The following is a 14,120-nucleotide window of genomic DNA, read 5'->3' as shown; positions in this document are numbered from 1 at the left end:
GTAGGTATTTTAAAGGAACCCTATAATCCATTTCACACCAAAGAATTAATAAAAATCAGGCATTTGCATTCTTCTCCATTGTGCTTGCTTGGAGATAAGTAATTGCTTCCATAAATAGATTTGACATGATTAGATTGATGTTTAAGTCAGTGCTTAGGTCCCTTCTAGTTTATAGTCAGGAGTATAAGCACGGTCATAGCAGTCAGTGGCCCTGTGTACCTTCCTGACTGTTCTGCTGGTGAGAAAGGATTGAAGTATTTAGCTAAATTAGAAATTGAATTAGGATTGTTAAAGGTGAGAAGAACACAGCTAGCTTATTTCTTCACATTACAGTCCAAATATGAGGTGGGCTTTATTTGCCAGAAAAACAGAAAAAGCACTCAGGTCCAGTAGGAAGTAAAATAAAGTAGATAGCATTTTATTCCTTTCTCGTCTCAAAACCCCAGCCTGGAAGAAAGTAGACCAAGGTCTAAGAAATGCAAGAACCACGCTTCCTTGGTATGTTCCTCTTGGCTCTTTTGAAGTGCTAAATGTACATCTTCACTGCAAAAGAGAAGTACTTGGAAAAACCTCTGATCCCGTCAGTGGTATGCTTACTCTGACAGAGGCACAGTGAACCCGTACTCTTCTATACAATCAAGTACATTTTCTTTTCTGCTGTTTAACCTTTGAGGTACATTTGTTTTGTAAAAGTTTGGTAACATACGGTGTTCTAGCACTGTGCATGCTCTTAACAGGCATGGCTTCCACTTTCCACTTAGAGATGCATTGAACAAGTTTTCTGAAATGCTATGGGAAAATGAAGTTGAGTCACTTTTAGTCAGTATTTTAAAAAAGAGGAAACAGCATTTCACAGGTCTTTTAATAAATGCCAGGGCAATCTAGAGATGTAGTAGGTGTTCTATCATTGTGCATTCTTACAGAGAGAAGAAAAGTTCTTTAGAGCCTCTAATTACACAAGTTACAGAATTGGAGCATTACTTATGTTCTTCTATGCTCTTTAAACAGCCTTCAATCTTGAAAACATAAGAAAGAGTCTAATTCTGAATGGAGACAGTTCATATTAGAGTTGAAAACGGGGGAACAAAAGCAATACTTCTTTTTCCAGAGAAGTTTATAATGGATAGTTAGGATAGTCATACTGATGAATTTCAGAGGTGCCAGATAAACAGTGAAGGGTTCGTAGAGCCATGATGTGATGCTGAAAACTAATCAGTGTCATGTTCTTGGGAGAAAGTGCTGTTAGAGAAGAGTGGTTGATCTGGGATGTGGGACTTGTGTTGGAACTTAAGCCTAAGAAGCCATACCTTTGGCTAGTTGTAAGCCTTAAATTTGCCATGAACTGATTACAAGGTAAAATGTTGACTCACTGGGATAAAAAGAACCTAGAAATAAGGGGTTTTTTTGGTGCAGAAAGTTGTATAGGACTATTGTAACTAAAACACGCTGAGAAAGATGAAATATCTTTTACAGGTTTGGATATAAATATAAATAAATAAATATACATAAATTATACTAGGACAGTAGTAGCAATCCACAGTAAATTAAAATGTGGTATTTTTATAGTGCCTAGCTTAACACACTGATATGTTACATTGGTTCTGACTAGTAGTATCTACCAATAATAATCAAATGTAAAACTACTACTGTGTATGGGTTCAGAGGAGAATTATTATTCTAAAGAAGCAGGAAATAGTCTAGGATGTCATAGTCTTAAGGGAAGCAGTGACAAAGAAAATGTTATAAAGCATGTTCTCTCTTGGATATTATCTGGAATGCCAACAGAATAGTAATCCTGCTTGGGGAGTATAAATTAGATGCTGAATGGATAAGTTTGGGGAGATGGGTTCCAGTGTTCGATTTCAATTAAAATTATAAAGGCAAAAATGAGAAGTCAAGTACTGTGATTGCATAAATGGCTACAGGCAGTGTAACTGTGCCCTTTTTTGCCAGTATAAAACGTACTCAGGCTTGACAGGGCTGTATCTGGAATACTTGAATGGTTTTTACCAGACTGTGAAATGAATGAAGACTAGAAAGGGTATCTGCAGTATTCATTAACGGAATTAGTTCTTTTTCGCAAGTTGGATTACAATGAAAGAACGAACTAACTGAGCACAAGGAAGATACCTTGGTTGTTAATAACATTAAACAGAAGTTTTAGTGTGAGTTGGATGTTGGCACTGAGGAAGAGTCCTCCTTGCTAACAAGTGTTATTTTTTTAAAAATACTGACCTGGCAACCTAAAGTTAGATGATCAGACTCATGAAAGTTGGAGTGCACTGAAATGACAAAACTTGCGTTTTAAATTAGTAATGACTGAAGCGTGTGTTAAAAAACAAATTAAAAAACCATCAATGAGCAACAGCTTCAGTATAGCCCTGTGAAAATTTGCTTACTGTAGATGAAAACTATATTTAGTGTAAGCTAAAATCTTCTGAAATTCTTTAAAGAATATCAAAGCAAGGGATATGACCAAAGGTCTGAATCTGGCATTTAGATCTTAGAAGTCCAGGTCATCTTTTTTTTTAAAGCTGTCTTTAGGGGATGTTAGGAAAGTTTAGGAGCAATGAACCAGAACTTCTAGTTTGCTCCTTTATGACCAGGCAGAATTGGCAAAACTGTTCTTGTATTCCAGCTTGCGCTTACATGAATACAAGTAGCTGATGGTATGTCTGGGTTTCTGGTTGCCCTCCTTCCAGGAGAGAAAAATCCAGAAAAAGTAGGATTTATCAAACATATAATGTATCTCGGGCAAATAGAAATTGTCTCTTGGGTATTAATAAAGAAAAATCCATCAATAATAAACTAATGGGGAGAAAAAAAAATATTCTGTTGTCACATTCTGTAAGGTATTTAGTTATCTCTTACGGTACTTCCAGTGGAGTACCTTTAAATAGATAAAGTTGCTTTCACGTTAGACTTGAGCAGAAAGAGATTTTGACACATCTTTGAGAAATACTGAAAATCGGGAAGAAAGAACTTCAGCCAGTTATGCCTTTATAGAAGGAAGTGCGAAAGTTCATCATGTTCTTAGAAATGACTTTGTATGGGATAAAAGAAACTGTTCACATAGGAACTACTGAGAATTTGTGTTAAGAAAAAAGGAGAGATTAATAAAAATTCTCCCCTACAAAACATGATGCATGGATTAATTGTAAACTTTAGAAACAATCCAGCTAGTTTTTGATGACAGAATTACAGGGCAGTATGTATGAGGTTGTTTTGATTACCAGTGCAGTTTTGTGTTCTAATGCAACGTCTCATTTTTACTCTTCTAAAAGCATGCATGATTATGCATAATAAGAGACTTGTGAAGGATTTTTTTCTGTATTACACTGTATTATCCTTTTGATGTAAGTTAGTATTACAGTTCTTGGCAATCGGAGATAAGGTGCCACTTTATCCTACATAGGTTCAGTAGAAGACTAATGTATTGTCATTGCTTCCTCCTTTGAAGTTGTCTTTTCTCCTGACTAAAACTAGTCATGCAAATACATTTTTGAACAAAATGGTTTTACTGAGAATGAATTCATGGGGGAATCCAAAAAGCCTGCATGCACTGGATAGGTTTATAGAATGTAGCCTGCCAGAGTTTTTTGTAATGATAAAGTGAATGCAAATATTAAACCTGTAAAACTGGGGAAAAAAAAGCTTTAATACCAGCTTGCATGTTCCTTGTGTTTCAGGCCATAACTTCTGTGCGGAGGGACACAGATGTGGTGAAAATTCAGAGTGCAAAAATCGGAACACAAAAGCTACTTGTGAATGCAAGAATGGTTATCTCTCTATCCAAGGGGACTCCGCGTATTGTGAAGGTAAACAAAATATTCAAGTACCGGTCCCCTTAACAGCGTATTCAGCAACATAGTGTTAAATAAATGGTTGATGAATGAATTACATTGCAAAGTTCAGTTTCATGATGGTGTGTATCACTAGGACCCTTTTTGTGTTCATAAATATGGACTGAAGATTAGAAGTGGTGCTGGACCATTTAGATTACCTACCTATGGGCACGCCTCATGCAGTTATGCCTTGGCACCCCATGGTCAGGCTGTCGTTCCAATTTCGAAAACAGAGGTTTTCAGACAACAGCACCTACCTTATAAAATGTTTTTTAGAGAACAACATCTTTATATGATGCATTAATTTAGGAAGTGGGAATTCTGCTGGCATTTGTGAGAAAGGTAAGTGTGAAAGTGTACTGGGGCTTGAATATAGAAATGATGATCCGCAGTCCTTCCCAAAGTACTTCTGTGGGATGGGTACTTTACTGAAATGGTTTTCCTATGACACAGAAGAGACCCATTTCTGAGAAGACTGTAGCTAAGGTACTTCTGTTGATGTATTATTCCTTCACAGGAATGAATGCAATGGGGCATTATTTTCTTTTTTTTTTTTTGTTTCTCAGTGTTTTCTAGAGCTGGCCGTTATTCATAGCTATGATGTACTTATTAAAAACTAAATTGATGAATCAACATATAGCACATTCCTTCCTGCCTTTGCATTGTGAGTTATTTTTAATGCCCTTATATGTCAGGCTGCAATATTTAATCTTGGCCATCGTAGGAGGTTTTTCAACTACTTTGTAAGAAAATACTTCCCTAGATTCTTTTTCCCATCGTACTGGTGATGGAAGGGAGATGGCATTTTGGACAAGCTGTTAAAATATACTGTAAGCATTGAAAGACAGGATGAAAGAATAAGAGAGACATGCATGGACTGGGCTTAAATGATCCCGCTTTCATAAAAAGACTTTTTAGTGTATATAAGTGAGCAGGACTGCTTTAAATATCACTTTATGAAGCTGTTCAGTAAATTGCAACTATAAATCTTATGGTATTTAGTCAGTTCTCTACAAAGAAGAATTTGAACAGTCCTCTACATGCGTTCTCAGGGACTGGGAAAACACTTGACACATTTGTTTTTAAAGGTAGGCAGCAGATAACCTGTATATAGAGAAACTTTTTTTTTGAACAAAAAACTGTGAGAAGAGCTGCTCTATATGTACTTCAAGAACTTTTCAGAAATCAGAAGGCAGTAACAAGGCTCTTTATCAGCTATGATACAGAATCCTCTATATGTTCTTTTTTACTGTTTTAAATAAAACCAGTGCTTAGTGTTTTTATTTACCTAGTAGCAGACTGTCCCTTTTTTCCTCTATGGAAAAAAAATTCAAACATCTTGACTCAAATAATACTGGAGATGTTGGTAGTGCATTAGTGGTAGTGGTGGGGAAAAAAAAAGCTTTTTGAAGAAATTAGTGGGAACTACAACATACCTGACCCTATGTTGCATTAAATTTAGGAAGGGCAAATTGAATCTCAGACTTCTGGGCATGTGGATGAAACATGAGGCAACAGAACAACCACAGGTGCTGTTGCTGCTTGAGACCATGAGATAGATGAGAGAGGTGTTCTCTGCATGTTGCAAAATTATAAATTTGCTAGATGGAGAGTAGTGCTTATGAGATAGAGAAGGGAAGTTGTTTTAGCAAGGGGAATTACAGACACGTAATGACAAATTGATTAGCCAAGAGGTGACTCCTTTCAGCCCTATGCAGAGTTTCCTTTCACTCCACAGAACAGCTTTCTGCAAAATTTATTTCAATGCCTCTCTAACCTAGTTTCTCTCACCTATGCATTTAATCTGCTAAACAGAATCATTTCATAGTTGGGTGTATAATGTTTTCAAATGCATGGTGAAGCTGTGATTTAAATAAAGGAAATCAAAGCCAGGTATCTGAAGGTAAACTTTGGCAGGGTGTTGTTATAGTAAAGGAGTGGATTTTTTTGTGGAGTTCTGGATTTCTGTGTGTACTGTCCAAGAAGTAAATAGGAAAAGCACCTAAACAAGAGCTATTAAACATACAAAATACCTGTAGAAGCAAGGAAAATATTCTCAGCTGTAGTTCTGAATTTGTCTTCATCATTCTTGAGCGCTGAAACTTAAAAGACGTGTAAGATTACTGTTTCCTTTGAACTGGCGAGGTTAAACTATTTCATACTTGTGACATGCGCTGCTAAATGACACAAGCAGATCATTAACTGGAGCTTTCTGGATTTCTTCTCTCTTCCAATTTATCTGAAATACTTGTGCATGTGAATTCTTATGTATGGCGTTATATAACCTTACCTGTGTTTTTACTGTTGTTTCTGCTTGCTCTTATTCACACAGTTTTATCCTGCTGGACCTTATGGCATCATTTTGATCTTGTGAGATCTCTGAAAAATTGTGTTAGTCTGCTTTGCTTTTTGACAAGTATTTGTGTCTTTTTGTTTAACATCCTGTATTCACATCTGCAGTATGGTGGAAAAAAATCAAAAAGATTCTAACTTCTGTCAGAGAATTGTCATCAGCAAATTTGTAAAATAAAAACATGAGAGGCTTTTACTATGCTTTTGCAGTAACTCCTTTTCAAGTAGTTAGCAGCTACTCATGTCAAAATATAAGTGTAGGATAACCACTCACTATATGCATTCCATTTTTGAGATAACATAGATATGTTTAGGGAAGACAGTTTCTGAAAACAAACAGGTAAATGAAGCTTGTAATGAATGAAGTATGTAAGTGGAGATTATCTGTGTTCTGTAAAAGCAATGTATTTTGCTTGAAACCAGAAAAGTTTTGGGGTTTTTTTTGTTGTTTTTTTGACACTTGCCTACTTGTCTTGCATATATGAGACATAATTAGAGCATTCTTATTTGCAAAGAGACTTACAGGTATTTTTCTGTTAATCATGTTGACCGAGGTTTTAACTGCTCTTGGGGTTACGTAGGCACAAGTGTTGAACCAGTATGCGTTTATCTCTGTCACATATCCATGGATAAATTCTGGGAACTGCACAAGTAGCTAGCAAGCCCAATGTCTGCAGGATGCAAGCATTCAAGGTGTAGCCGCATGTATGCAGTTGCAGCTATGACTTTTTACCACATGACATAGGAGCATCCATGTTGAGAGCTGAAAGCTGCGTGCATGAGATTTAGTTACACATGGCGTAGGAGTTCAGTGGCAAAACCAGGACAAAAATGGGGAATTCATTTAAGTGTGTCTCATGCTGATTCTTCCAGCCATGTTATGGGTCACGTACGGCAGACCTGCAAATACTTGTGTTTTTTTAAAGCCAGAAATCTCCGCAGTTTGTGACTACTTAACAAATAGTAATAGGACCAGTCTGCATAATGCAAACTAAGGGACAGGGAACTTGTCAGCAAATGGGGTCTGAAGCTCAGAGAGAAAGTAAGAAAAATAAAGCTGGATCAGCTGAAAGTCAGGCTTGTTGCTAGCATGATTATCCTCACTTTCTAGATGCTAACGAGCAGAGTCATCTCTTCTGAAAAGGTGGATATTCAGCTATCCACCAAAGACAGCAAAAGCAGAATCATTTTTTCCTGCCACATCTCACTTCTTCATTCTTTATTACCTTTTTAGCTTGAAATATTAACAGCCCTTTTTGCCCACAAAGTTGTTGTGTTGGTGCAAAAGTGATTAAATACCTAATTGCTGTTGAGCTCTGATTAATTGTGAGAGCTGTTTAAATCTGAATGTTTAAATCTGAAGTGGAATGAACTCTTTCAGTTAGGATGAACGTATGCCTCTTCTCACTGATAAGAGTGCACGAAACAAGAAAATTAGTATTAACCTTCTGTCCTTCATGCGCAGCTACTGATGCCCCCAAGAAGCATCTAGTAAAAGTGATACAGTAGCATATGACAAGATGTCCTGTGACGTTACACATCATGTGCTTATCCACTGTCACCAAAGAATGTTCCTCTCATAAGGGGTATAGTATAAGAAAGGATCCATTGATTAAAGTGAACCTACAAGATCAATATTCTCATTGTATGATTGAATTGTAGGGTGTATTTTCCCTATATTCTGTTTAATATTTTTATCCATGGTCTGGGTCAGGGGAGCGAGATGGCGTAAACATGAATGAAAGCCTTGGGAGAAAACTGAGTGGTTTGCCCCTGAGCATGGACCCAAGCATGCAGCATGGACAGACCAGGCAGACTTCGCCTGACGTGCCATACCATCGTGCAGTGGTCGTCCGTAGCTTCTGCTCCCTGGCTAGCCGTCTAGTCTCGCTTCTGCAACAGCCTGCTACTGCACATGGCTCCAGGAGAGCTGCAGGCAGGTGGTGTGGTTAGGGTTAGAGAAATTCTGCAGGACAGGCTGGGAGCTCTGCTTTTGGGCCGAGACCTCTGAGGGCAGACAAGAAAAAGCTTTGTCTCTCACATACTTGACAATGAGGTTCGAAGGCTAGTATTTTTCTTCCTCCTCTTTTCTTTCTTTCTTTTGTGTGTGTGTGTGGTCTGTTTCATGCATTTTGATTTACAGCTCTGCAAGTTAGTCGTCTCAGTATTTGAGCTTGTATACCAAGAGATCCCATTCCTTCTTATCTTAGGTTTGTGGAAAAACAGATGTACCATTTTCCAACTCAGGAGTCTTGAGCTTAGGTACATAAGGCTATTCTCAGCCTGAGAGGGGTTAAGCTTGGAACGTCAGGATTCAGCTGCTAGTTAATTTAAAAATAAATTCATGTTTAATTTCCTTGTACTTTGTAAGTATATTCCAGACACATAGGAGTGGTCTTTACTGCTTTCTGTTTCTTTACCTTTGAACTTTATGATGTCAGATATAGTCAGGAAATTCTTTACAGAAAGATAGATATGTAGATATGTTGGGAAAAAAACCCTGTTCTGAAGATACGTTAATGTAGGTTTGGTCAGAAAATGTTTGTTTTCTGAAAGTCATATAGAAAAATATAATGGCAAAATGTAGAGGAAGAAGGTGTTTTTTTTCCCGTTGCCACAGAAATCAGGAAAAAAATCATCCTTTTAAGATTATTGATATAGTTCCAAGTGCAAAGACCTCACTGTCAGCATGCTTTAATGAAAAACAAAAATAAGAGTTTACTTCTATTGCAGAATACAGAGGAACAAGAAAAATCTTTCATCATACAATATGGCTTCTGTTATAGTTCTGAAGATGAGAGAGCTTCATAAAGCTTACCTCTAATGTTTAATCCTTAGGCACATCACATCCTTTATGTAAATAGCTGTTTAGTGCGCAGAACTCTTTACAAGCAGTTTAAACTGAAAAACAATAGACCCAGACCTGCATACGGCCTTCAGAGTAAAAGTCTGCTGGCAATCCACTGAGTTTCCAGAGCCTATGTTTTTCTTGCTGTGTAAGTTGAGTTTTGTTGAGTTTTCCCCTCCTCCTCTGTAGCAATTTTATTGCAGCTGTTTTAATTGCGCTGCATTGTGGCTTGGGAGGTGACATTAATATTGTGTGGTATCATAGAAACCTTCTGTGTGGCGGTGATGTATGGCTGTGATTTTGGATGGTGTCCGTTCACCTGACTTCTGGTTCATCTTTTAATGGTAATCCTTCTGTTGTTGTACTCTCAAAAAACCTGCCTTACAAGATGTTCGTATTTCCTGCAGTTGTTACTCACTGTATGTGAAAGGTGTTGCGTTGTTGTACGTATATGCATAAGTACATGCTGCATACTTGCTGAATTACCGCAAGTTAAGCAAGTGGGACAAATGATGGCAAATGACTACGTTTTTTGCAAATGCACTGAATTTTTCTCTGTGCTGAAACCATAGCAAAGAGGAAGGCAGGAGAAAAATCTAAAAACGTTACAGTTAAGATCATAATGTCTGCTGCAAAGACAACGTCTATGGCAGTGTTTCAGTTGTAACCAAGTCCCCACGTAAAGACTTAAAAAAACCCCAAACCAAACAAACACCGCAACAAAACAAGAACATCACCATCGCCCCCCCGCCCCCAGCTAAAAAACCCAACCCAGCCACCCCACACATCCCCACGCCTTTTTATAAACATGTGACTTGATGCCAGGTTGTTTTTTTTTTTAAAGCTTACAGTTTCTTTGAAAGACACTTGTTAACCTAATATAAAAACTTCATTGACCTGACAGTGTCAATTTTAAACTTCCACTGATGTGGGTAATCCTATTAATCAGTGAAAGTCCCTTCTCTTGGTGATACAATGCATGTAATACATTTGTCCTGCCTGCTGTTTTCATAAAGGCTTTTTATTTTAGACAATAATCTTAACCATTGCATGAACTCAAATTTGTCTTTTATAACATGATCAGAAGTCAGGCACTTGTTAGTCTCCTGCCTTTGCGTGTTTATGGACTTACTTTAAATGAGACTGCAGTTTCATCGTGCTGTGAGCGGTTACTGGAGGACACTGAATTAAAAACAAAATAGACCCTCCCCCCTGCAAAGTAAATGCATATGTTCAAAGGCAGAGGTGATATACTGGCTAGTGGAGAAAAAGTTTTCAAATAAATGGTTAAAATTTTTATACTAAGAAGATTCAAGAACTTGTCAGAAAATTGTTTGTGCCTTATATGGCTCTAGGTATTTGTGTTATCAAAACTGCTTTTATATTTACAAGTGAATTAGTTTAAATTCATATTCCAACTACCAAACCCCAAAAAGTGAAATTATTTGCCATCCCCTGGAGTAACTTTGGTTCTTTTGGTGTAATGTCATGCTGAGATTTATATGAAAATAAATTCTAATTTCTAATAAGGTAACCATATGTTTTGGAGTTATTGTAATAAAGTGTCATAAATAATTATGGCTCCAAAGAAATTGAGCCTTGCAACTGTCAGTTCTTATGTGAGTAACTTGCATTTGAATAGATTGCAATCATTGCTGTTAAAGGAAAGAAACCTCCTTGCCCCTTCAGCGTGGCAACGAAAATCCTGCGCGAGGCTCTTGGGATTTTTGTTTACACGGAGGGACTGGGGATGCTGTCTCCCTTTCAACAAATGCTCTTACATGTTAGGGTTGCCTTCTTCTGAATTGTATTGGACATAATTTGATATCTCTTATATAAAGCTTTTTTTTTTTAACCTTTTTTTATTTGCCAAGAATAGGCTGATCATTTCTAATACAGGGTGAAACAGTACTGGTCTAGTTCACTGTCTGTTTTTAAGCACTTCACTGTCTCTCCAGTCCATATTTGCATTCAGCCTCCAGGATCCCTTTGTGCCCACATCCCAGATTTGGGGGCAAGGATGCATTCGTGTATTTTTTACTTTGGGGGTGTGTGTGTGTAGGAGCAGAGATGGAATGAACTACTTCTCTTTAGGACAATCTCTCTAGGAGGCAGCCTAGTCTGAGTGCCTCACACAGCCTTCACTTCTAACTACTACTTTTTTAAAAATAGAACTTTATTTCATTTTTAGGTAGGTTAAAGAAAACCTCAATGACATATTGTTGGATATGATACAGTGATGTAGCAAATCTGACTTCAAAGATCACCAGTAGGAACTAAAAAAAAAAAAGATTGTATGTTCCTGATGGATCAGTGTCATTATCTTTACGTGGGCTTATAGCAAATTGTTCCCATTGCATGTTCCAGCACTGAAAGAGGGAGAAATCCATGCAATAAATGGTGACATGATGTGCATGTACTAACCCTTTGAGCAGAAACAGCTCTTGCTGCTCTTTACCCATTAAGCCCTTGTATTGATCCTGATATTGCCAAGGTTCTTTCTTCAAACTATGACAGAGTGTAGCTCTTGTCACATTTCTGCTGACATCAGTGAAAAAGAGAAAACTCTGGAAGAGTTTTTAGTGGGTCTGTGGCGGTTTAGGCCAGGTAAGTGTTTCCATCAAACATTTTGGCAGCAAAGCAGAGAAGAAAATCTGGAGTTGTTCTTGCGGTGGTGATTGGAAGTTTGCTTGTGGTTGAGCTAGACTGTAAAATGCTGAGAAATATTTGTGTATAATGAAGTTTTGCTTGGACTTGAATGGAAGCCACTTAACAGTACTTTTACCGAAGTTGCTAAAAATTGCGTAGCTCTTAAAACTAGAGGTTGAGGTGTTGAGGCTGTGCCTTTTGTAAAATCTGGAGCATTAGTGGAATCATTTAAAAAATTATGGGATTGTGTGTGTATGCATCTGTGACATATGTCTGTGTGTGTGCATATATGCAAAACAGCGTCTTCTTATAGCAGCACAAAAGCCTTTAGCTACCCAGGATCTGACAGAATAGCAACTTTCTCACAGGCCTGTGGAGTTCAAAAGGGGGTTGGAATAGAAAACCTCCAGAGGGAACTTCTAACCTAAATTTATTTTGTGATTCTATTATCCTTTATCCTGTACCATGTTTTGTATGGAGAGCACTGGAGGGACACGAGATGCTGTCAGCTCTCTATGGTTACCTTTTGCAGCCCTTGGGAATGCAGAGGGCAACTATTTTGCGTAGTTGAAAGTCCTGAAATGATAAAAAGGATAATCTCTTTTAAATGCTGGCACTTGTAAACATTTTTTCAGCTACTTGAAAGAACCTTGATATGCAGTTTTGCAGCTCAAGCTGTCTCTTCATTGCTCTTAAGGAATGGCTTTGTGGGGCATGGAGTCGCTTGTCCATATGGAAGTTCTCACAGCCAATATGTAGATGACCTGTTGGATTGGGCTTGGCTGTGAGCCTCTGAAAATGTATGTTCTAAGTGATGTCATCTAGCTGCTTCAAGGTCTGTGCTGGCAATATGCTAGTAGAACAACAGATCTGATTTGAGCCTGTCTAAATGTAACTATAAGTTGTCATGGGTGGGTCAGAAGAGGGAAGAATGTGCACTGGTCCTACAGCAAGATCTGTTACTGGTCCTACAGCAAGATCTGTTACAAACTGAAATGAATACCTCCCCCCCCCATCAATTTTGAAAACACAGGAAAAAACTTGATTTGCTAGAGGACCTGTGTGATGGACTTCGAGGACTCTGATCTCGGCCTAAAAGTGTTGTGTCTTCAGGTAACAGACGCAGTGAAGTATATGTAGAAAATAATTTTGTTCAGATTTCTATATAGATGTTAGGGCTGTTGGGGAAAAATAGCATTAAACTCCTTAGGAACTGTTCTCATTGCTGTGATGTGTCAAAGAAAATTTCTTTCAATAACACCTTCAAGAAGTTCCAGCTGATTTGGTACAAGTGGGTCCGAGGCTCTGGTGCTTCTTGAACAGATGCTGAGCTGTAAGAGGATAGGGACACTGCGGACACAGCAGCACTTCACCTGGCCATGAAGCCACAGCACCCCATCTTGGGAGAAGGTAGCAGAGATGAATGTTGCTGCAAAGGTGAAAGTGAAGTGTTAGGACTCTGGGAAGCCAGGAAACTTACAGTGCCCGGGGTCTCTAATATAGGTCACAAATACAGCAGCTTTGCTGCATGCAGGGAACTTCTAGCACATGTTTTGTGTTGACCGCAAAATGATTTATGATTAAAATTAAAGGCTTTTCTCTACCTAAAGTTAGTTGTGAAAGAAAAACAAGAAAAAGGGCAACAAAGCAACCAACCACCTCCTCCTTCCTACAACTGTTATTTTATTTTTTTTTAAGCTACTGAATGAAATGAAGTTTTTTATCCTTCAGTCAAAAAAACCCACAACTGAATGGAAAAATCATCAGGTTTCTCATAAAAATATTTATTTTTTTATTATTTTTAATGGAAAATGTGTTTTGCCCTGGGTAATAGCATAACTGGGGGCTGTTCCAGTAAATATTATCTATTGCCTTTTTCCTTCTGTGAATATATTTTGTTTCCAGTAGATGGAAAACCAAAATTAGTTATAGAAGTACAGGTGTCTCTCTAAGTCCATGACAAATATAAGTTTATACTGTATACACATTTTTTTCCCTGCAAGATTTATTAACCGACTCACTGATATGGTTCTGGGTGTTCAAAGCTAATGTGCATACGAAAAACAAACCACAAAGGTTAAGAAATAATTGGAAAAGATGTTATTGCTGACCTAGGGCTTTGCTATATGGTTAACTCTCTGCTTTCTTTTTAGGATATCGGCATGCGTATTTTGCATCCTTTTCTGACATTTTTCCTAATGGCTTTTGTTCAGATTAATTTGGAATCAAATTGTACACTAACTGTGCAGGGTGTGTCTATATTAAGTGCAATCTGTTCTGAATTTATTAAGTCATTGAGCTTTTGACATTATCCAGACGCAGTAGGGTTATGCTGGTGTATAGCAATTTTAGTGTATCTGTTTCTGCTCACAACTGAAATAGAGACATACTTGTTTTATATATTTATATGAGGTTTTATGTTCAAA

At 37.7% G+C, this 14,120-nt stretch overlaps 1 protein-coding gene across 4 annotated transcripts in view; it reads left to right on the top strand.

The window, feature by feature from the left end:
- The window catches only part of NELL1 (neural EGFL like 1), a 292,015-nt gene that overhangs the window by 86,091 nt on the left and 191,804 nt on the right, over positions 1-14,120 (top strand). For all 4 annotated transcript variants that reach the window (XM_037403130.1, XM_037403128.1, XM_037403129.1 and 1 more), the window contains exon 12: positions 3,690-3,818. In XM_037403130.1, the coding sequence (XP_037259027.1) occupies positions 3,690-3,818 (129 nt within the window). The remainder of the gene's footprint in view (positions 1-3,689; positions 3,819-14,120) is intronic.

Source organism: Falco rusticolus, chromosome 10 (assembly GCF_015220075.1).
Source record: "Falco rusticolus isolate bFalRus1 chromosome 10, bFalRus1.pri, whole genome shotgun sequence".
In the NCBI taxonomy this organism is placed as follows: domain Eukaryota; kingdom Metazoa; phylum Chordata; class Aves; order Falconiformes; family Falconidae; genus Falco; species Falco rusticolus.
The sequence above is the reverse complement of the archived record's forward strand: the minus strand, read 5'-3'. Positions and strand labels throughout refer to the sequence as shown.